The following is a 21328-nucleotide window of genomic DNA, read 5'->3' on the forward strand; positions in this document are numbered from 1 at the left end:
CTCTTTTATATAAATAATTTTTATATTATCTGAATTGGACAAAATGTTGCAATGGGGGAAGCAGCAAATGACTCAAAACAAATCCACAAATACCATTCCCAGTAAGATGGGGAAAGTGTAGTAGGCCCTTAGTCTTACCTTCATGAAGTGGGAATTACTGTTAACATCAATCCCATAGTGTATGGTTCAGCAATAAAATCTAGGCAACATTAAGAAAAGAAAAAAACACTCTGAACCATGCTTAACCCTCAGTATGCCAGGAAAAAAATAGTCATCACCATTTACCATCTGGCTCCAATAGACCCTTTTTATTTCTCTATATTCGAAGTCATTTTACAAATAATATACAGAATAAAGGGTAACAAAAATCATTTCAATAAGAATTTAAAGTAGCAAACCCAAGTTTTTATCCCAGGTTTGTAGTTTGGAAGGCATATGTACCTGAAATGGGCATGGTCCTTTTATGCCACTAACTGCTCATCAGCTGGCACACCTGAACCTACAGCAAAGCCCACTTGTAATGATGCCAGATTTTAAATCCACCTCCAATAGGTTATAGTTTATCGTAACACTGACTCTTTTTGTACTGGTTCTGTCAAAATACACTCTTGAGCCCAGGTGGCGACTGGCTCAGGAGTTGAGCATTGACCTAGAATCCAGGAGATGGTGGTTCGATTCCTGATCAGGGCACATGCCCGAGTTTTGGGCTCCATCCCCAGCGAGGGGGGGGGGGTGCAGAAGGCAGCTGATCAATGACTCTCTCTGATCATTGATGTTTTTCTATCTCTGAAATCAATAAAAATATATTAAAAAACAAAACAAAACACACTCTTGAAACCAACTCATAATTTTGTTGATGGGAGAACAGCTATCTTCTTTGTTCCATAACTAAAAAATGCTTTCATTTTTTAGATTTATAAATCCCAAAGAAGGATCAACCTAATAATTTTTTTCATTGTTATTATCATCTATTTCCTTCCAAACACCTTTGTATGTACACCTCTTACATCTGTCCACTTATTTTGTGGACAATAAATGATAAGAAATTCTAGTGGCCAAATGTCAAAAAGGATGAGAGAATGCTGTCACATATACTTTAAAAAATCAAAACTGGACAGTCCAGGTTTATGTTGCAAAATACTATGTGACGAAGTTCTTCTTGTTGAATGACTGACCAGAAGAGAGTACACATTTCTTTTTCGTACACCATAGAAATATATTATTCACTTGCCGATTCTTGAGTATGGGAAAACTTATCTAAGCTATCTTCTGAAGACTCTCAATCTGAGATTTTACCTAAACACTCAATCTCACCATTGCAATTAGAGTCTAGAGTGCTGCTGTCTCTTTGCATTCATTTTCTGATTTGTCTAATAATGGAAATGTCTTCCTCGGTCAATTTTCTTCTCTTTGCCAGTAAGGATGGAAAAAGAAAAATTCTGAATTCTCACCTGGGTTCAATGAAAGCTAAAAGTAGAGTAAAAAGATGGCGTCTCTAGTCTTCTTTTGTATCTTCTTGAAAAACAATGCAATACATTAGGCAATGCAAAAAGAACATTAAAGGATGATGCAACAACAATTACTTTACTGCTGTATCATCTACCGAGGGATTTCAGCATTCTTACGTTTTCTGCTTAGCACATTTGGGAATATATGATGAATAGTACTGAAATGATATGTAGGATGACAAACAGCAAAGAAGTTTGAAAGCTAGAAAAATTAAAATTTCATAATGTAAAGATTTATAAAAGGGTCCATGGACCCACATAATCATTGTAAGACAGAATAAGTTTTATTCTATTTTTTAAAATAAGTATATTTTCTCTTTTCTTTGTAAGACATCTAAAAGGGAATAAAAGCCATACAATGTAAATCCTTACAGAGCTTGGGGAAAACGTTCAAAAATGAAAATTGAGTTCAATGGACTATGATCATATACTGAGTATTAAAATCTCGTTTTAGTTTTTTTCTACCTAAATATATCCCTGGCCCAAGTGAAGATAAGGACTCAAGACCAGGAAGAAACTTTCAAACAGTACAATTTTTTAAAAGTTTGTCATCTACCACTATCACCAAGAGAGAGCTTTCAAAGTTTGATATAAAGATCAGGATAGAAACTATGTCACACACACACACCCCCCCACGCCTTTTTTGTTTACTTAAACACAAACAGGATCACACTATATGCATAATGACAGCTCTTGATCTTGAGTCCCTCCCTTAATAGATTATGGGCCTCCTTTCACACCTATGTATACAGATTTACAACACTCTGGTACTCCCTTTGATAAATGTATCCATATAATAACCATTTCCCTACTAGCTACTGTTTTTCTCTATTACTGATACTGTAGCTATGACCATTTTACTCCTAACAGCTCAGACACTAAAGTTATCCTGTATTATTAACACAAGCCTTAGATTTAAAATAAAGTAGAAGTGCTTTCCCAACCTTCGCATGAGCTGCTCCCTTGGCTGGGAAGGTACTTCCTGGCCTTTGCTCATCCTTAGTCTCAGTTTAAATGACTTCCTCAGAGAGAACTACTCTGAATACACCACCATTACTCCACTCTAAATGAGGCATTTTATGCTCTCATAATACTTGCTGTTTTTCCATTCTAGCACTCACTTCACTTTCTGATGATACTAATGTTAAAGTCCGTCAGCTCCACTCAACGAAACTCCACAGGGAGAGGGACCCAGCACAAAACCTGTTATCAAGGGACCAGACTATACCTCCCTTGTAGATAGAAACTCCTCCCTTTACTGGCTATGTTCTAAAGGAGATCAACTGCTCCACCACAAAATCACATGCTCCACAATTTTCAACAGCAGAAAGGACAATTTGTTTAAAATGACAACTTCCAATGCTGACAGGCCATGGGCAAACAGGCTGCTCATACCCTGTTGGGAAAGGTCTGAAATGGTACCATCTTCCTGGGGGGGAACGTGGCCACATACATGACCGTGCAATTCCACCTCTAGAACTGTGGCTCACAAAAATAGACACAGACATACACAAAGATTTAACTACAACAATGTTCTTCGGGATGTATTTTATAACAGGAAAACCTGCAAACAACCTAAATAATTATGCCTCTGTTGAAAAAAATAAACCGGTATGTGCACACAATAGAACACTTTGCAGCCATTAAAAAGTGCTCAGAGCCCTGGCCAGTGTGGCCCCGTGGTTAGAGCGTCAGCCCATGCATGGAAGGGTTGTGGTTTGATTCCCGGTCAAGGGCACGTACCTGGGCTTGGATCCCTGCCCCGGATAGGGACTAGTGCAGGAGGCAACCAGTTGATGTCTCCCACCCCCACCCCCACCCTTCCACTCTCTCTGAAAAGAAATGGAAAAAATATCCTCAAGTGAGAATTAAAAATAAATAGGATTTTAAAAAGAAGCACTTAGATACACATTGAATCTGAGTCCTCCATGGAATTATTAAGTGGCATGATATTCATGATAAGCACATCAGTGAAAAAAGGTGGTTACTTACAATATCATAATTTTTATAAAATAGGTAGATGTGTGTATTTACTTATATGCACTGACATCCACCAAAATGTATGATTACCTACAAGTGGTAAATTTATAAATCATTTGTTTTTCCTTTTTTGAATTAAAAAATTTGTATAGTTCATATGCATTACATACTAAAAAAAAAAATCAAGTTTTCTTTTGAAAATGTCTCTCTTTACTCTCTACTACCCACCTACCAGGGGGCCTAGTAAACCAGGGGCAACTCATTTAGGTGAGAGGCCAAGTGTTTCATTTGCTACTTCAAAGAAAAAGTCTTATCCTTTTTAATGCTTCTTATTTCTGAGGTACTGGTTAAGGCCAGTCTCCGAGCCACTTCTAAAGGTCACTGTCTCTACATCAACTATACAGAACTAGAGAAGTGGCACAGAGGAGGAAGCAAAGGTCATGAGTAGATGTGAACTTTACTCTCCGCAAAGCTCCTTATAGATGTGAGATGAGCCCAAAAAAGCACATCTACTACAGCCTCTGCCTGCAGGTCTGAGTTAAGCACTCAAATAAGTGATGGGCAGGCACTTTCCCTTTCCGACAATAAACTGAGTACTTCCAAGGAGGACTCAACAGGGGAAAACTGCCTGGAAAGCATTGATAATACTTAGGATCTGTGGTTCCCGAACCCTGACCATGCTTTACAATTACCCCAAGAACACATTTTAAAAAAGCAAAAGACAGACTCCTGGGTCTCTCACCCTAGACCTACTGAATTAGAACCATATGGGTTGGGCCAAGGGATTTTTTAAAAAAAACTTCTCAAATGATTCTGAAGCAGACAACCCACATACCAGTATTCAGTAATCTTTTAACAACTGCTGGCTTGGAGGAACCAAGAAATACCTATTCCATCTCACTCCAATTAGACTGGCATCAAAGTAAGTCAAAAAATGAAAAGCCTCTAACATGATACCAAATCTCACCACTAAGAAGCTCATCCTTTCAACTTTACTAAATCCCCATCTTCTACGTTACAGTCCGTTCTCTTTTATTTGGTCCACAGTGGACCCTGGAAACAGATCTCTGTTAAAATGTGTGATTACACTGGAGGATGGAAATGCACTACAATAAAACAAAAACATCATCTCCTACCCAGTGTGTGGCCAGCCCTGAAGCCACAGAGTACCATACTGAGCTGGGGCACCCTGGGGGGCAGCTGAACACAATGGAGCACAGCAAACACCCTGCCAAGGGATGATACCTATCATCACACATTTAGACCAATGTTCTGTGCAAGATCTTTTTATCTGTGAACTTGCTTCCTGAACAGGAAAAATCAAATGCTTCCCAGGGATATTTTCAGGGGGTATCTCAGGCTGTGATTCAACACAATCATGAAATCTCAATATTTTCTATCCAGTGGGTTTCTTCTGGAACCTATGGTACTAAGACTATGCCTTAACAGAGATAGTCACTAAGGCTCTGACCCCTCAGTGGCATGGAGTCACTGATTTCCTAAGTCCCATACTCCTATTTAGTCACAAAGAGTTAAAATCCTTTTCCTATTGTGGCAGTTTTAAAACATGGCCCCCCAAGTTCTGATACTCTTCTCATCCAGAAGTGGGGTTCTCGACACTGTTAAATACACTAAAAGCCACTGAATTGTAGGCTTAAAAATGACTTAAGCTGTGAATTTTACCTGAATTTTAAAAAAAGTGCAATTCTCTCTCTCTTCCTTTTGAATCTGGACTCTGTGCCCGCTTGACCTGTAGAATAGGGCAGAAGCAATGCTGCGCTGATTTCTGGGCCCAGGCTTTAAGAAACTAGTAGCTACTTCCATCCCCTGCCTTCTAGGATACTCACTCTCGGAACCCAGATGCCATACCATGAGGATGTGTAAGCAGTCTTTGTACAGGTTAACTAAGAGAGGAGCTGAGGTTTCCAAGCCTGATTAGTTCCCAGCTAACAGTCAACAATACTTACCAGCGGTGTGAGGGAGCCACCTTGTAAGTGGATTCTCCAGCCCCTGCAGAGCTGCCTCAGCCATAGCTATGTGGAGCAAATTCTCCCTGCCAAGCCCCACCTAAACTGCAGATTCATGAGCAAAATTAATGCCCATAGGTGTTTAAGCCACTAAGTTTTGTGAGGGTTTGTTATGCAGCAACAGAGAACTGGCACTTGAATATAATAAAGAGCCGTTGGTAAAAAATGACTTCAGAAAATTCTCTAACCTGGTATCATAAATCACAGTAGATTCTGACAAACATAATCTTTAGCACCAAAGAATTCATCCACGCATGTTCTTCACAACTCAACTGAGTCACAATTTTCTAACATGCTCGCTCAAAACTATGCCACAGAGTGAAAAAGAAGGTCAGGCTTCCTTGCTAAAAAGTTTTTTTAAAGGGAGAAAAAAGGCAAGAAAGCTACCAGGGTACAAAATCTTGTAAGCTATCAAATAACAACAATCATGGACAGCTCTTAATGCTTAGAAAAAGCAACTTGAGGTGATGTTTTCCATACCACCCTCTTGCTTGGCCCAAAGTAGCAAGGAGCTTCAACTCTGTTCTCTCCTTACCTCCAGCCTCTCAGGCAGGGGCTCATTCTGCAGGATCCTCAAAGCTTTCGCAGCAGCATCGTGTTTTGCAGCCTGTCTTGTCTTTCCTTTCCCATTAAATTGCTGTCCTCCCACAGAAAGTTCAACTTGATACAGTAAGGGTGGTACTGGAAATGGGTAAAAGTACCTAAAAATAAAAAGGAGTGAAGAAAATTACAGTCTCAAATCGGTAAGTCACCCATACATTCTCTGGTAAATTCCAAGTACTTCATTATGGGTCTTAATTGCATTAGTGTTTGCTTGCCAATGAGGACTCCTCATCATATATGCATAGCAAATTTATTCAGGATTAGAATTGTCACAGTATTTACAAAATCTAAAATGAATTAAGTTTTGACTGAATCAGAAAACTTGCTCTACTTTCTCATATCTGAGAGTCATACTTGTGTGTCTCCACAAAAGGCTGGGAATTTTTAAACAGAAGTCTTTTCAAAAGGATCCTCATTTCTGGGAATCCCAAAAGCCTGTAGCCTGGCAAAAGCCAGCTATAAACTTCGGAGTTTGTATTTTTTAAATGGCTTTGGTCCCCTCAAAGTAGGGCAGGAAAATGAAAACTACCAATTTTGATCAACACTCTATCCACTAATGTCTTATGACTGACAGTAGAAGCTTTTTTAGCACAAGGCATTTTCAGGTTTCAGTGAGTATTGTTCTACACCTGTACGCCAAGGCTATTTTCAAAACACAACAGTTCAAATGTCAGAAAGTACCCAGTAAATAATAATCAGGAAATCAATGAATGCTGAGAATCCCAGTATTGCAGGAATCATAAAATGTGACTCAGTTAAACAAAGCAGTTACAAGGGCAATCTTTAACCAGACTGCTTGGGGGCATGTGGTGAGGAACATGATCAGGCCCTTTCCAAGGACAGGAGATAGAAGAGCATCAAGAGACACTCCAAAGATACCAACACAATGAAGACTTGACATCTGGCAGGCCAAAGATGACCAAATCATCATGTGCCCCACAATCTCCAGATTTCATTATTATGTGTAAAAGATCAGATAAATTTTCACCTGTATTTAAAATACACACATACCTTGGGGGATAAGCACCTCCTCTCATGTTGTAGCTGTAGGTGGACGGCATCCGAGAATAAGGGTCAACAGGCTTATACATTGGTTTTTTTCCAAGTTTCATGCACAGTGCATTTAGCTCTACAGTAGGGGTTATGCTGTCTGCAACACAGAATTAACACAAGAACTGGTTGTATTCTTTTTCTGACATGAAAATGACAGTCACTAAAATAAAAAAGAACAGCATGCTTTCTACTAATTGGATTCATGATACAGTTCATGAAAGGGTCCTACATACTTCACTGCTAGGCATCAGGTGAGGAAATCCAAGAACCTGCCGTGCTCTCTAGATATTAATACGCAGTCAACGGCATAAAATGTACTCTAAGGGCTACTAGAGGGAGCAACAATTTAACACAGTATGTTATCAGTGAAAGCCACATATTCCAGTTGTCAGAAATAAATTCATATATATATACACACACACACACACACACACACATATATATATACACATATCAACTTCCATAATTAAAAAATCCCAGGTGAGCCCTGGCTGGGTGGCTCAGTTGGTTGGAGCATCATCCCATATGCCAAAAAAGGTTTCGGGTTTGATTCCCAGTCAGGACACATACCTAGATTTCAGGTTCAATCCTGTTCAGAGTTCATATGGGAGGCAGCCAATTGATGCTTCTCTCTCACACTGACGTGTTTCTTTCTCCTCTTTCTCCCTCTCTCCCTCTCTCTCTCTTTCCCTTTCTTCCTATCTAAAATCAATAAAAAACATATCCCTGGGCCCTGGCCGGTGTTGCTCAGTGGTTAGAGCATCGGCCCACACATGGAAGGGTTGCTGATTCCATTCAGAGTGTGGGAGGCAACCAGTCAATGTGTCTTTCTCACATCGATGTTTCTCTCCCCTACCCCATCCTTCCACTCTCTCTGACAAACAATGGAAAAAATATCCTGAGGTGAGGATTAACAAAAATAAAACAAAACAAAAAAAACCATATCCTTGGGTGAGGGAGAAAAAAAGATCTCATGTGACTGCCCAAATCATTTTATTGTTTGGGAACACTTAACCGATATAACTCTGGTTGTACTGACTTACTGGGTTATTGGCTTACACTTAGAAGTATGTTTGTACACGCTATTTCATAGAACAATGCATTTATTAAGTACTAACTGTGCTAAGTTTGAGGGGGACAACTCTTGCCCCAAAGGAGCTCAAAGAACACAAAATACACTCAAAGAACTACAACAGGATGTTATAAAAGCAGGTGTAGAATCACTGAGGAGAAGGCAAGTAAATTCTATGTGGAGTTGTTAGATGATACCCACAAAATATTCAGGTATTTCCATTCTCACTATTTATAATGGGATTTGACTAATCAATCATGTGGTAATACTAGTTAGGAAAATGAGTTGTTTTCACATACAACAGGAGCAAGTATATCTTGGGTTACTTCAGAATTATCAACTTTAGAAAATATACACTTTTCATTTTCCAATTTTTTCTAAGTTCATCAAATTCATAAACCTTTAAAAAGAAAACCAACCCCTGGGAGCATGCCCGTGCCTTCCCTTTCCCTTCACCTCCCACCCCCCAGGCACATTACCATTAGCTTCCTCAGTCCCAAGCTCCTATGGCCCTTCCCCTGCCTTTATAACTTGTTTCCTAAACCCATTTCTTCTAGGAATTACTTCTTCCACCTCTGTAATTTTATCAAATAAATGTTCTCTTGAAGAAGAAGAAGAAGAAAAGAAAACCAACCTGGAAAGATTAGTGTCAGTACACAATCACATTTGAAAACAACACTTTCATAGCAAACACAGAACAACACTAGCAATGGCAAAGTTCAATTTAAATGCACACAAAAATTCACTTTAAAATGCCTCTTTTGGATGTTATATAGAGGGGAAAAAATGACTTGATTCTGTACTATAACTCTTCTGACTAAATTTAGTGCATGAATCAAATTTATAAGAATATTTCTGGGTTTACAAAATCATAGGGTCACATGAATAACACAACCCATCTCTACCTAAGAGAATTATATTTTTACATAATTCACATAGTTGCATGTTAAATATAACCTGAATCATTTTCAGAGCAGCTCTGGCATAGAGAATGAATTTAAAGACATAATACCACAAAGAAATCAAAAGCAGTACGAAAGGTGTGACCGTGGTCTTCCTGGATCATTCCTGCATACAAAAGGCCTGGGATGACTTCATGTACTTCAGGGGTAACTCTGCTAAAATAGCCATTCCTCCCACAGCCACCAGGTCAGTGGTTCCCAACCTTTCAGCAGACACTCTTCCTTATTAGTATTATTCTCACTTGGTTCCCTCGTTTGAAGAGATATTATCTTCTGATTTGTATTTAAGTTATTTTCTCATTCTTTTTGAAGATCAGGAGACATATAACTGACAATCAGGGTTTCTGACCAACATGCTATAATCACTATTAGCACACTGAGTTGAAGTGATTCTAGCTAAAATCTACATTCTGGGCAATCTGTACAACCTTATCAAGGGAAAAAAATGTATTTTCACTAAGCTTTTCTGAAATTTTAGTAATTGGTGACACCCTCCACCTCTCATGACTGCTTCCCCAGATTGGGAACCACTGCTTTAACAGTCGGGATAAGCATTTGCCACTGGTAGTGCAAAATCTGTGCTTTCAATATCAACAAATTAGTTAAGAAAGAATTCATACACATACTAAATGGGTACCTCTAGACATACTTTTGAAAGGAACCTGTCTTGGCCCACGCATAATACCTGGATTCCTTCCTTCGCTACGAAAAGGGCGGACTATGGGTTTAGGAAATTTTGTTCCTTCCAAAGCTTTGGCAGCAGCTGTGTGTTGGGCTTTTTTAATACTAGTTCCTTCAGCTTCCCAGTGCTGATCTCCAAGTGTTAGCTGTACTGTAAACACCTACAAATGAAAATTGTGAGCTCTCAATTCATGAAACCTGATGTTAATTGTAATGTCATTTGGACCTTGAACATTTTTTATGTCATGGTTTAAAAGGTCTGGTCATTATATATTGGTAATTTATCCCATAACCACCTTTTTTGTTTTTATAAACACAAAAAGATATATATAAAATCACTGGCTAGCAATGCATAGCACTCCATGAAAAAACTATGTTGAAAGATGGGGGTTAAGTACAGAGATTATAAAATGTTTTCTTAAATATTAAAATATTAGACACATTATTTGGGAGTCATCCAAATAGAAATTGTCTTCCAATTACTTCTCATGGAAGAAATTTAGCAAACTTGATTTAGACACATAACAGCATCTCATACAAATTAAGACAATATTTGTTTTGATGTTGTAATATGTTTGTGGACTCTTGCCTGAAAACACAACCCCCGTAGAACAAAAACGTGAATAAATCTGGAAATGTCAGCCATGATCTAAAATACTGCCTTTCGCTTTCCTAAGATTGCACTATTCAGATGCTGCCTCCACTTTCAGAAAAAAATCAGATTCACAGCAAGCAAAAAAGGTTTCTGAACTCATTTCTAAGGAGGTATCCAAAACAGCCAATTTCCTTCTCAACAAATAGCAAGCCTCTTTTTTCCTTTTTTAAATATAAAGGTAACTCCACTCCACTCTTAAAATTAGGTTATATTAATGCTATCAATATTGAATTAATACTGTCAGAAAATGATGACCCATCAGAGAGCACTGTGATTTATTAGCTTTGGTGTGCACCTGAAGAATAACCTCGGAAGGTTGGTAAAATACACATGCCCAGAGATTTCAAATTAATAACACAAGGGAAAACTGAGTATGTCTAATTTTAATAAGCTCCCAAAGTGATCTTGATGCACTCCAAAGTATGAGACTCACTACTTTGGAGCTTTTATTTTCCTGATTTTATCACTGAATACCACTTTATTTCATTTAAAATAATTTATATGAGAAATGTTGATTTCAGTATGTATAGGTCATTTCAGTTTGGTGCCTAAAAGGATGGGGCGACTTGCCTTCATAGGTGATTTTTCTTGTAGGTCTTAACTTCAGGATTCCCTCAGTGCACAGCTTCCACTAAAGGGGAAAAAATGAAAGATTCCTTCATCCCCCTTGAAACATGAGGGGCCTCCCGTATTTATGCTGCAGTTCACAAGGTTAGTTATTTAAGCACCAATAGCATGAACACAAACCCCTGGCTGGCCTGTGAAGTTTGAGCAGATGCCTGTAATGCTGTGCAAGCCCTGGGTCATGACTGTGATCCTTTCATGGAAAGACACTGAAGGGAAAAATGCTAAAAAACAAAATTAAGAGTTAATTCCATTAACAGTCTTGCCTTTCTCCAGGACCTTACTCATCCAGCGCTGTTGTCACTCTGTTGCTTTCTGTGTGGAGGGTTGGTGGTGAGTTAGAATTTTGATTTTGATAAAATTAAGCATACGCCAGACCTTTGACTTTTTAAATAGTCTAACAGTCATCTAGGAGAGAATAACCTTTCGTCTTTGAATGAATTGTAGGTTAAAAAAAAAAATGCAGTTATAGATTGAACACACAGCCAAATTACCTAAAGTACTAAAGTTCAAGTGACAAAGTACACATTTAAAAAAATACCAAAATAGTTAATCAAGGGAATCCCAAAGTTAAGGTCTGCAAAAAAAATCCTGTAGAAGAAACAGAACAGTTATAGAAAATGACTAAAGAGGACTGCTGAAAGTAAAGAAACATTTCAAATTATGCTTTAGAATAATGTTAAAACTAGCTTCATGTGAGTAAAAAGTTTCTGTTTTTCTTAAATGCATAATTGTTTAATAATAATAGCTACCATTTCTCAAGCATTTACTAAATGCCAGGCATTATGCTTCTCACTTTATCATATATTCTCTCATTTAGTTTTTACAATACATCTACTTGGTAGGTATTATTATCCCCATTTTACAGATGAGGAAACCGAGGTTCAAAAATAGTAGTAAATTGCTCAAGGTCACACAGCTAGTAAGAAGCTAGGATTCAATCCAAGATCTGTCTGACTCCAAAGGCCATTTACCTAACTGCCCTAGGCTATGGTGACTATTTATAATAGTGGTTGGTGTTACTTTTAGTCAAAAGAAAAGAGAAACTTGATATTACTTAAGGCTTCAGGTTTGCATGTCATGAAAAATGAGGTATATCAAGAGACAAATAACTCATAAAGCTAGAATCAGAAACAGGAGGCTGAATTCCTTCTCTCTCACACTCTAACTTCTCATACTATATCCTCTCATACTACAGTAGCAACGGATAAAGCTAGATATGCAAACATTTAAGTTCCAAGATCTGTATTAGCATGAATATCAAACAAGCTTAAAAAACGGAATTCCTGAACAAATAGTAAACATTCAAATTACTGTCATCTTTCATTCTCTAAGATAAGGGAAATGACCAGGATAACTGACACCTGAGAGACAATCCAATACTCACTTTGAGACTGATTGCTACCTCTCATATTCAAACTTTTCACCTGATGGCTAACAAGTTGCAAAACTGATTTCCAGTTCACCCCTCTCCCTGCCCAGTCTAAGGTACACTTGTAAACAAGCCGGAAAGGAGCCAGAGGTAGGCTGCAGGCAGGAGGGCCAGAGCCTGGAAAACTCACAGGAAATCATTTGCAGGTGCCTGAGGATACACTAATTGGAGCTTTAAAAGCCAAATATCCTAAACAGAAGTATATCTTTTATTTGACCCATTCTACAAGGATGAAAAAACAAGTAATTTGCCAAAAATCTATACTTTTCACATCTCTTTAAGACAACCACAGCAGAAAATATGTATTTTGAATCACAGCACCACTTGTAACAGTATAAAAGACAGAAAACATTCCTGTTGGGTTATAGATGCACAAGCAGTATGAACAATATTTACCTTACAGTGAGCTGGACCTTGCTCACGCAAAAGCTTATACTCAGGCTGAATCTTGTTGAAACGGGCTAACTCATTCACAAGACACATTGGGGTTTTCTCTTTGGGGTGTGCCATGCTAGAAGGAACTGAAAAATAATGTAAGAGCATTGAAGTCATATATATAGACTGCTGCTCTCCTAAGGATATGGAAAAAAGAGGGAAAACAAACTAAAGGTCTAAGGATTTAGAGTGGCAGTGATGCAAAACTGCAAACCACACTGGGGGCACGTGCTAGAAGACAGCTGGGATCTTTTCTGAACCAGTTGAGGCCAGCTCACCTGGGAGAGGGTGTCTTCAAAAGAAAGAGAACAGAAGTCAGGGGAATAACTAAATCATGGCAGGCAAGCAAGATCTGAAATCAGATGAAGCACGGCTATCACAACCAACCAAGGGAGTAACAAGGTCTTCTGAGCACACACACTGGTTACAGCAACGGCTGTCAGCTGTATTCTGTTGGTTGTTTCACAAAACGCAACGTTCCAACACCATTTCTCAATGACTGTTTTCCACACACTTCTCATTCCTGGGCGTCCCCTAGTCTGATCTACAGAGGCTGCCATCCTCAGCCTCTGATCTCCAGAGGCTGCTTACCTATTTCTGAAAATTATATAAGGAAAATAAAATGTCCTTGGTGGGCAGGAGCTTTACAAAGTCAATAGAATGTGGCTATAAGACACATTAGAAGGCAATAAATCCCAGAGGACTGATATAGTCGGTGCCATTGCCTTTCAAGAGGGACTAAAATGGCAAGTGTGGGGAAAATTGAATCTCTAGGGATTATGACAAGAATGCTATCTGGTGAGCTGGTCCATTGAAATCTAGAGCCATGCAGCTCAGAGTGGGACAAGCTAACACTCTTAAGAACAGACTTACAAAGTAAAGAAAATGAGAGAATGAAATGCAAAGGAAATTGTAAGGTATAAGGGGTTGAAAGGCATTTGTTATAAGGTGACTCTGGCATGGAGACATCCATGCTGACACTCCATTTAATTGGTTTTGCCACTTTAGGGGAGTGGGAGGGAAAATACTGTTTTTTGGTGTTTTTTTATTCAGGTGTTTCAAGTATTTTCTAATCAATGAGCACATTTAGTTCATTTTTAGTTTCCTAATCAGATCTGAATGCTTCTAAACTTATTTCCTTTTTATAAATCTCTGCTTCATCGTTCAATCTCTAATTGGTCCTCACTATGATTTCTGATCTACCTCTGAAATCTTCAACTTAAACAAATGTATTCAAAATAAAAATTAAAAAATGCCAATGTGCTCTTCTGTTTGCCAATAAAGCTGACTGACCCCTTGCTTGGGATAAAATCTTACAGACATACAAAAAGGGGGTTTAACCTACAAGAGTTCTTTGTCAGTTCTGGGAAATAATTTTAAAAGCAGAATTTTCCCATATACAATGACTATCCAAAGTGGAATTTACTGTTCAATTCCCTCTGCCAGCCACCACTTTATAACAGACTAGGCTTTATAGTTTAGTTTTCAATTCTCTTTTTTACACTTTGAAATGGTCTGTCAACCAAGGCCTCCATCAACCCAATATACAACCAAGTGTTTTATATCTGGGATAAAGAAGCTTGGGCAGTAATATATTCTTCTGCTTCTTGAAGGTAAGTGTGAGAGCTTCCTACCTCTGCAATCTACTTATCAGATCAAAAAACAGGCTGAGAACACATTTGAAACAGAAGACACTTGGATTCATACGCTTACCTGCAGCTGCACTGGTGGATGTAATAGATGCAGAGGGTAAAGCAGAGTTTTGAATAGGTCTACCTGCATTTTCAGAGGGCAGAGAGCTAGTAGTAGAAGGAATACTCATCAAAGGCTGTGAGAGAAGAGACTGGTTCTTGTTCAGTATTTGGCTCCCTGAGAGAGCAGCAGATGGGTTCTGAACTTGCACTTGAACTTGAGACATGGTCACTTTCAACAAAAGTGAACAACTGCAGGTAAACAGCTTTCAGTGCAGGTTAATTCAGTGCTATGAAGTCTAAAGTTCTACCTAAAAGTTGTAAGGAAAAGAAAATAAAAAGGTAAATTATAGAGGAGATATGTAACTGCCGATATTCAGTCAAAAATGGTGTCACCTTCTCAAGTATGAAAATAGCCCCATTTAGCATGTAGCTATGTTGATGTATTAGAACTGTTTCTCCTTAGTATACAATAAAGTTCCTGACTTTACAGTGTTTTTAAATTACTTACAATACCCATATGCTCTGCATGTTGATTTTATGAAGAAAATCAGTAGGGTATAATAATATTTATTGGTGACTATTAAGAATTATAAATTGCAGCTTATATTAAAAAATATAAAAAATTTAAAATATGGAGAGGTTTTTTTTCATAGTGTATGGAGTATGGTAAAGGTTTCTGGCCTCAAAATTCTAGGAAGCTGAAAGCAAAGTGGGTTATAACACGGTTAATAGGTGAATATAAACACCACTTCCATTTAAGGGCCACGTACTCAGATTGACATTTTTAAAGCTTTCCTTTAAGTTGACTGAAGAAAGAGAAGAATTTCTCACTTCTGCTGTTTCTTTTTATGATGATAAAAGATTAATTTGTTTTCCTAAGACGTTTGTTTTGAGATAGTCTCAGTTATGGACCCCAAAGAAAACTGTTACATCCACATCAGTGCTTGATCCTAAGAAATCTGAATAGCAAAGAATATTCTACAGATTTATACAACTAAAAGCAAAAATGGAGAAGAGGAAGAAGAGAGAACAGATTTCAGACTGGCGATTTTAATGCGGTGGCTGGTGGGGTAGAGCCTAGGGAAGCAGAAGAGATTGTTTACTGTATCTTGTAAGCTCCAAAGGCATTCTTTCTAAATACATTTTGATTTCTCCACAAGTCAAAAATTAGGACAGTTCTGCTTATTTTCATGACCATCATCCAAAAAGCTGAAAATACTGAAGGCAAAAGTACTCAAAAAATAACCAGTAGCACAAAGAACAGAAAAATCCAACTAAAGCAGAAACCAACAAACAAACAATTGAGAAGTTTTATTACAGAGTAATTGTTCATCACTTTAATTTTTTTTAAAGTCTCAAAAAATGATTTTTAATGAAAGCTGGACCTCTAGAAAGAGATGAATGACCAGAACAATTAAGTTACTTGAGGAGTCCTGGCACATTCTCTCTTGCTGAGAGCAAAAAAGACTGCACAACTCAACCAAACCAAACCCAAAATCTCAGCTGAAATATGACTTTGGATCATAGAGGCATTGACATTACCCTACTCAACAAAATTGCACAATATTGCTGTTGTTCCTTGTTTACTTTTGGAATCAGAACGAAATAGTTCCACTGAGGATCTAGATAATGATGTTAGCAGACAAGCTGCCAGTGTCAAGAAACAAGTCCAGAACCATTTAAAGCCAGCTATGTATGACCTTGGTTCCATTGTTTTTATTTCCTTCAGCTGCCAAAATACAATATTTCTCTCTCGATCTTCTTCCTCCCTCTCTATTCACCTCCTTCCTCTACCTCTTTTTCTAAACTCTGTATTGAGGGCATTTTTCTACACACACACAAAAAAAGTCATTTATAGTATACTCACAACTTCAGGACACCACCCACAGGTCACAGGCCAAAAAGTAGCCAAAAGCAAGTGTTTGCTTCAGGGTCTACCCATTCCCCAGAAGCAGCAACCCAACTCTGCTCTGGGCAGCTCTGAGAGTCTGAGACTCATGAATGAATGAATGAATGAAATTTAGAAAGGGAGGGGCCCAAAGGGATCTTTTCTGGCTAATGCTGTCTACAGCAGGCCCACTGCCAGCATTTTCATCACAGACAAAAATATATAGGTTTTCTAGGAGTTGAGAAAGGGAACAAACAGGCTTTTAAATAAGACTGTCACAAAAATGTTAACCTCAAGTTCACCTGAAGTTATGTCTTTATAACAATTGGTTGAAACAAGTAGTTCAAAACATAATAAAAAAATTTTAAACTCTCCTAATAAGGCTGTGCACTTTACAAATTTTAATTTCCAACAACATGACCAATACTAAAATCCAACAAACAGTACTCATTTGCTAGTAAATTTTTAGTCATTTGCTAATTTAACACTTTTATGTGTCTTTAGGCTTGAAAAGGGAATCTAAAGCAGTGGTTCTAACGAGGGGGTAAGTTTGTTCCCTAAAGACACGTGACAATATCTGGAGACATTATTTGGTTGTAACAACTGGAGGACGCAGGGACCTACTGGTATCTAGTGGGTAGAGGGGGCAAGGATGTTGTTTCAAGTACACATACACTAACCCACAAAATAAAACCTTACTAATGTAACACGCAGCTTATATATTTTCTTACACAGAAAAAGAAAATCCCCTCTTCATCTCAAAGGCTCTAAAAAACTAGATGCTAATATTTTACCCAAACAGATGCTCCTCTCCCAAAGAGAAGCCAGGCAACTATCATAGTTATAAATGGGAGGAAACATATTGTTTACCCACATAATTCAAAGAACAAATAAAGCTTTTGACTACTACCCTTTATATAGCTCACAGCAGCCCTTCAGGAGAATCATGGAATTTTGGATATTACTTCTGTATAAATTTAGAACCTAGTGCTGAACAGTACTCTGTCCTGAAGATTAAATCCTTAACTGAAATCTTGTTTTTTCTTTTTAACCCATTTTTTAGGATTGTTTTCTACTAGATAAATTAGGGACTCAAGAGAGATTAAAATACTGTTAGAGTCTTCTTATAGAAGAACAGTGTTTTACATACAGTAAAATTAGGTTGAAAAGTTTGAAACACAAAGACTCCTCAGTTTTTCCCAGCACTGAAACCACCTTTGACTGTTAAGCCTATGTTGTGCTGCCATTTCCCTGCCTCCTGTCTCCAGCACAGATGAGAGCCTTGGTCTTTTCCTATTTGAAGAGTTTTAGACACAACTCAGGAAAACACATTCATCTTATTCTCAAATCCAAAACTTATGAAGCACATATCAGCACCATAACCACAAAGAGGGGTGATAAACCAGAATTACAGGTAACTCTTTTCAAAAGACTCCTAATTCCAAGCCTCCCCTCCCCAGGCCTTTCCTCTGCCCAAACCTTCCTGGGTCCTTACTTTGGCTTGGTGACACAAAAAATCTCATAAAAACAGTCTCACCTTGGCTGGCAGCTTCCATTTTACAAGTGCCAAGTACTTTTTAATGGGTTGTGGGAAGAAGAATATGGGCACATAAACTCTACAATAGCATTTTTAAAAATTATACATGATGTGCTAAAAAGTGATCAGACACAAAATGCATATTCTTCACTAAGCAGTGAATCTACCAAGACTAGGCCATGCTTAGTACAGTCTGAATGACTTGATGATTTGTTTAATACACAAGGCACACCCTTCTAGAAATAGTTTATAGAACTATCTGCAATAACGTTTAGTCTTATTCACTCTCAACTAACATTATTAAATCACTGTAGTATGACATAACTACTTCAACAAATATAGAAAAACATCATTTTTAATACCTAATTTTTAACTGAATTAACTCATGACTTATAACGACATATCTGTACTTTTGTATAATCAACACATCATTTGCCATTCCAGTAAGTGATGTCTCCAAACAAGATGTGTTAAAAAAAAAAAAAAAAAAGTCATCCCAATTCTAGACAAGATTTTAAGATAGCCACATACATTTCACTAAATATCTCCCCATCAAAGTCCTTTATTAAATCTTGTGTAGTATGGGGACACAGACACAAAGTACTCCAGTTCCTTGCCATGATAAAGCACTTGCAGTATCAACAGCAACTTTAGGATATATTCATTCAATATTCAACAGAAATTTATTAAGAATCTACTACATGTACACTCATATGGCAGAATATACATTCTTCAGTGACAGAATCAATTTGTTAAAGTTTTCCTCAAAGACAGAAGAGATTTTTAAGCAACCAATTGTAAATCCATCCATCTGTTCTCTTTAATTTTTGAGAGGCGCCATTCTCAGAGAAACTTTGTCAACACCACGGAAAAAGTTAAGGAAGAAATCACTTTTCCTACAATAACCTTGAAATACACCTAAAATACCTTTCGATCTAACAGTTATTTGCAAGATACTTTTCTGACACATCTTTCTAGTTACAATGTGGTTGTATGTTTTCTGCAAGTAAACTCACTCCCCAACTTCACCCACCATCAGCACCTACCATCCCCTGCCCCTTAGGAAACAGCAATTCATTGATTCCAGTAATTACCCAAACCCCTGTAGACAAGGCACCCACAATTATAGAAACATGGAAATCACTATCAATGTACAAAATAATTTCCAAAAAGACAACATCAAGCAAATAATGTCCAATAGCAGGCCCATATGTCAAATCACAATACTAAAAGGTTTCTTTAAAAGAAATATGACCAAATTACTTAAAAGAGAGGGAAAAAAGACCATCATGCAGTTGGTGCTCAAGAGGAAGACAGGAAAAGTAACCCTGACAAGACACAATCACTTATAAAACAATAAAATCAGCCAAAAATAATGCCTGGAAATAACCCAGGCTATTCAAGACCTCTGCATCCAATATAAGTGACTGAATGTGGCCCCTGTCTCACAGTTGGCCCAATGCCAACTGGGCAAGGGAAGATTTTCTTTCCACACAAATGTAACCATTGGGTGGTCCATTTAAAGAAATACTTCCTAAAAAAGAATTCACTATTAATTGTTCATCCTAGAAAAACCATCACACCATACTTTTTACTAAAGTGGAAAAAAAAAAAAAATTACCTCTGCAGGCTAACAAGCTGCAAATCTTAACTTTCTTTTCTAGCTCTGAAACTTTATTATGCTCCCCTCTTCCCTTCCCTAGAGAAATCCTTAAAAATAACTAAATTCAAACACGTTATTTTTATAAACTGGAAGTGTTTTTAAAATCTAAACTTATAAAAACACAGAAAAATGTTTTAAACCAACCAAAATGAGTATCTATTTATAATATGCTAGAGACTTTTTAAAAATATGTATCTTTATTGATTTCAGAGAGACAAAGGGAGAGGGAGAAAGAGAGATAGAAACATCAATGATGAGAGAGTGATCACTGATCGGCTGTCCCCTGCATGCCCCCAACTGGGAATTGAACCTGCAACCCAGGCCTGTGCCCTGACCAGGAATTGAACCGCGATCTCCTGGATCCTAGGTCCATGCTCAGTTGCGGAGCCACGCCCAGCCAGGCAATGCTACAGTATTACCTTGTGACATATTCTTAAATAAAGGGCTTGGTTCACATAACAGTTAACTGGCTTTTTCTTTCAGAAAAGGGAAACTGTAGTGTGTTAACCATGTGCCATCTACCTAGAAACATGACTGCACTGACCATCATCTTCATGCAAAACAGATCAGTGCCAAGACCCAGTTTCTGAGAAACCAGCCTTGCTGCTGAGTAGCAACCAACAATTTTAAATTAAATCAGACTGAGTTTCTGAGTTGTGGCTTTCAGTTTTATTCCCAACTCAGATAGCAACTACACATCCAACTCTTGGCAAGTCACATCCGGTGCCTCAGTTTCCTAAATCACGTGGTAATGGGGTATTTGACAAAACCTCAGTCCCAGCAATCAGAGCACTAAAACCCTGAAGGAATCCTGAGGCGAGGTAAGTTATTCAGTTCTTTGAAAAGAAAAGCATTATACAAATTCAATGTCATGAATGTAAATCCATCCATTGAGCTTTGTACAACTTCTCTAATTTCCTGATGCTTCAATTTCCTCATTCCAAAGGAAGTTGGATTAATTTGTCCACTAACTGCCACCTCAGAAATATGATATGATGATGTGCTTTCAGTTCTTAGAGGAAAAGTGCTAAAATGAGGGAAAGTGCTAAAAAACACAAAGCAATGTCAATACATGTGGTGTATTTTGCAGATAGAACACTAAAATCCTAGGAGTACTCATAAAACTTTCTTGGTCTAGATAACCGAAAGCAGCCAGTGGTAAGCAAAACTTGAATCCTAACCCTATCTCAGGACAGAAAACAGGTTTGAAAAACAAGTTTAATATAAACAATCTGAGAAATCAAAGGCAAACTACAAAAGTTTCTATAAACAAGATGCTTATTGATCGAGTAATGTTAATGACAACTTCAACAGTGAATTTTCACCTCTATATTTAAAGTATATGGCAGTGCTGGCTAGAGGGTTTTACATTCTTGCCAACGATTTCCCTGCATTTAATCACTTTTTAATTAAATCTCAAGAGTAAAAAGAAATTCAAACTGTATAAAATCTCTTCTGTTTCTCTAATATTATAGCCAGAAGTAAAAGTCGTTTTCCATACTAATCATTGAAAA

At 37.8% G+C, this 21328-nt stretch overlaps 1 protein-coding gene across 9 annotated transcripts in view; it reads right to left on the bottom strand.

Moving 5' to 3' along the window:
- The window catches only part of STAU1 (staufen double-stranded RNA binding protein 1), a 50761-nt gene that overhangs the window by 17868 nt on the left and 11565 nt on the right, over nucleotides 1-21328 (bottom strand). For 2 of the 9 annotated variants that reach the window (XM_087819155.1, XM_087819154.1), the window contains exons 3-7: nucleotides 14746-15034; nucleotides 12994-13118; nucleotides 11112-11172; nucleotides 7130-7268; nucleotides 6051-6216 (exon numbers count right to left, since the gene is read on the bottom strand). In XM_087819155.1, coding sequence (XP_087675281.1) covers nucleotides 6051-6216; nucleotides 7130-7268; nucleotides 11112-11172; nucleotides 12994-13118; nucleotides 14746-14950 — 696 coding nt within the window. In that variant the 5' untranslated portion in view covers nucleotides 14951-15034. Of the gene's footprint in view, nucleotides 1-6050; nucleotides 6217-7129; nucleotides 7269-9842; nucleotides 10048-11111; nucleotides 11173-12993; nucleotides 13119-14745; nucleotides 15035-21328 lie in introns of those variants that run through there. The other 7 variants (XM_087819157.1, XM_087819158.1, XM_087819153.1 and 4 more) reach the window with 6 other exon arrangements.

The sequence above is a fragment of the Miniopterus natalensis genome, chromosome 7 (genome assembly GCF_054644295.1).
Source record: "Miniopterus natalensis isolate mMinNat1 chromosome 7, mMinNat1.hap1, whole genome shotgun sequence".
Classification (NCBI taxonomy): domain Eukaryota; kingdom Metazoa; phylum Chordata; class Mammalia; order Chiroptera; family Miniopteridae; genus Miniopterus; species Miniopterus natalensis.